The sequence below is a fragment of the Schistocerca americana genome, chromosome 11 (genome assembly GCF_021461395.2).
Source record: "Schistocerca americana isolate TAMUIC-IGC-003095 chromosome 11, iqSchAmer2.1, whole genome shotgun sequence".
NCBI classification, from domain to species: Eukaryota; Metazoa; Arthropoda; class Insecta; order Orthoptera; family Acrididae; genus Schistocerca; species Schistocerca americana.
In genome coordinates this window covers 170,382,601-170,385,426 of record NC_060129.1, presented here as the reverse complement: position 1 = coordinate 170,385,426, position 2,826 = coordinate 170,382,601, and the positions used below count along the sequence as shown (strand labels likewise).

Below are 2,826 nucleotides of genomic sequence, written 5' to 3'. Positions count from 1 at the left end.
AAGCTGTGCCGTCCTCGCAAGCTGTGCTGTCCTCGCAAGCTGTGCTGTCCTCACAAGCTGTGCTGTCCTCGCTAGCTGTGCTGTATTCGCAAGCTGTGCTGTCCTCGCAAGCTGCGCTGTCCTCGCAAGCTGTGCTGTCCTCGCAAGCCGTGCTGTTCTCGCCAGCCGTGCTGTCTTCACAAGCTTTGCTGTCCTCGAATGTTGTGCTTTCTTCTCAAGTAGTGCTGTCCTCTCTAGTTGGGCCGTCCTCTCAAGTTGGGCTGTCCTCTCAAGTTGAGCTGTCCTCTCAAGTTGAGCTGCCCTCTCAAGTTGAGCTGTCCTCTCAAGTTGAGGTGCCCTCTCAAGTTGAGCTGTCCTCTCAAGTTGAGCTGTCCTCTCAAGTTGAGCTGTCCTCTCAAGTTGAGCTGTCCTCTAAAGTTGAGCTGTCCTCTCAAGTTGAGCTGTCCTCTCAAGTTGAGCTGACCTCTCAAGTTGAGCTTTCCCCTCTAGTTGAGCTGTCCTCTCAAGTTGAGCTGTCCTCTCAAGTTGAGCTGTCCTATCATGTTGAGCTGTCCTCTCTAGTTGAGCTGTCATCTCTAGTTGAGCTGTCCTCTCAAGTTGAGCTGTCCTCTCAAGTTGAGCTGTCCTCGCAAGCTGTGATGTCCTCGCAAGCTGTGCCGTCCTCGCAAGCTGTGCCGTCCTCGCAAGCTGAGCCATCCTCGCAAGCTGTGCTGTCCTCGCAAGCTGTCCTGTCCTCGCAAGCTATGCTGTCCTCGCATGCTGTGCTGTCCTCGCAAGCTGTGCTGTCCTCGCAAGCCGTGCTGTTCTCGCAAGCCGTGCTGTCCTCGCAACCTGTGCTGTCCACGCAAGCTGTGCTGTCCCCGCAACCTGTGTTGTCCTCGCAAGCTGTGCTGTCCTCGCAAGCTGTGCTGTCCTCGCAAGCTGTGCCGTCTTTGTAAGCTGTGCCGTCCTCGCAAGCTGTGCCGTCCTCGCAAGCTGTGCTGTCCTCGCAAGCTGTGCTGTCCTCGCAAGCTGTGCTGACCTCGCAAGCTGAGCTGTCCTCGCAAGCTGTGCTCTCCTCACAAGCTGTGCTGTCCTCGCAAGCTGTGCTGTCCTCGCAAGGTGTGCTGCCCTTGCAAGGTGTGCTGACCTCGCAAGGTGTGCTGTCCTCGCAAGCTGTGCTGTCCTCGCAAGCTGTGCTGTCCTCGCAAGTTGTGCTGTCCTCGCAAGCTGTGCTGTCCTCGCAAGCTGTGCTGTCCTCGCAAGCTGTGCTGTCCTCGCAAGCTGTGCTGTCCTCGCAAGCTGTGCTGTCCTCGCAAGCTGTGCTGTCCTCGCAAGCTGTGCTGAGCTCGCAAGCTGTGCTGTCCTCGCAAGCTATGCTGTCCTCGCAAGCTGTGCTGTCCTCGCAAGCTGTGCTGTCCTCGCAAGCCGTGCTGTCCTCGCAAGCCGTGCTGTCCTCGCAACCTGTGCTGTCCACGCAAGCTGTGCTGTCCCCGCAACCTGTGTTGTCCTCGCAAGCTGTGCTGTCCTCGCAAGCTGTGCTGTCCTCGCAAGCTGTGCTGTCCTCGCAAGCCGTGCTGTCCTCGCAAGCCGTGCTGTCCTCGCAACCTGTGCTGTCCACGCAAGCTGTGCTGTCCCCGCAACCTGTGTTGTCCTCGCAAGCTGTGCTGTCCTCGCAAGCTGTGCTGTCCTCGCAAGCTGTGCCGTCTTTGTAAGCTGTGCCGTCCTCGCAAGCTGTGCCGTCATCGCAAGCTGTGCTGTCCTCACAAGCTGTGCTGTCCTCGCAAGCTGTGCTGACCTCGCAAGCTGAGCTGTCCTCGCAAGCTGTGCTCTCCTCGCAAGCTGTGCTGTCCTCGCAAGCTGTGCTGTCCTCGCAAGGTGTGCTGCCCTCGCAAGGTGTGCTGACCTCGCAGGCTGTGCTGTCCTCGCAAGCCGTGCTGTCCTAGCAAGCTGTGCTGTCCTCGCAACCTGTGCTCTCCTCGCAAGCTGTGCTGTCCTCGCAAACTGTGCTGTCCTCGCAAGCTGTGCAGTCCTCGCAAGCTGTGCTGTCCTCGACAGCTGTGCCGTCTTTGTAAGCTGTGCCGTCCTCGCAAGCTGTGCCGTCCTCGCAAGCTGTGCTGTCCTCGCAAGCTGTGCTGTCCTCGCAAGCTGTGCTGTCCTCGCTAGCTGTGCTGTATTCGCAAGCTGTGCCGTCCTCGCAAGCTGCACTGTCCTCGCAAGCTGTACTGTCCTCGCAAGCTGTGCTGTCATCTCAAGCCTTGCTGTCCTCGCAAGCCGTGCTGTTCTCGCCAGCCGTGCTGTCTTCGCAAGCTTTGCTGTCCTCGCATGTTGTGCTTTCCTCTCAAGTAGTGCTGTCCTCTCAAGTTGGGCTGTCCTCTCAAGTTGAGCTGTCCTCTCAAGTTGAGCTGCCCTCTCAAGTTGAGCTGTCCTCTCAAGTTGTGCTGTCTTCTCAGGTTGTGCTGTCCTCTCAAGTTGAGCTGCCCTCTCAAGTTGAGCTGTCCTTGCAAGCTGTGCTGTCCTCGCAAGCTGTGCTGTCTTCGCAACCTGTGCTGTCCTCGCAAGCCGTGCTGTCCTCGCAAGCCGTACTGTCCTCGCAAGCCGTGCTGTCCTCGCATACCGTGCTGTCCTCACGAGCCGTGCTGTCCTCACAAGCCGTGCTGTCCTCGCAAGCCGTGCTGTCCTCGCAAGCCGTGCTGTCCTCGCAAGCCGTGCTGTCCTCGCGAGCCGTGCTGTCCTCGCGAGCTTTGCTGTCCTCGCGAGCTTTGCTGTCCTCGCGAGCTTTGCTGTCCTCGCGACCTTTGCTGTTCTCGCAGGTTGTGCGGTCCTCGCAAGTTGTGCTGCCCTCTC

The 2,826-nt window shown here is 58.8% G+C and overlaps 1 protein-coding gene across 1 annotated transcript; it reads right to left on the bottom strand.

The window, feature by feature from the left end:
- Nucleotides 1-610: 610 nt before the first annotated feature.
- LOC124553478 (prestalk protein-like) lies at nt 611-2,594 on the bottom strand. The gene is made up of 3 exons (XM_047127335.1): nt 2,242-2,594; nt 1,948-2,150; nt 611-1,893 (listed from the first exon to the last, which is right to left on the bottom strand). The coding sequence occupies exons 1-3, from the start codon at nt 2,592-2,594 to the stop codon at nt 611-613; spliced, it is 1,839 nt and encodes a 612-aa protein (XP_046983291.1).
- Nucleotides 2,595-2,826: the final 232 nt, after the last annotated feature.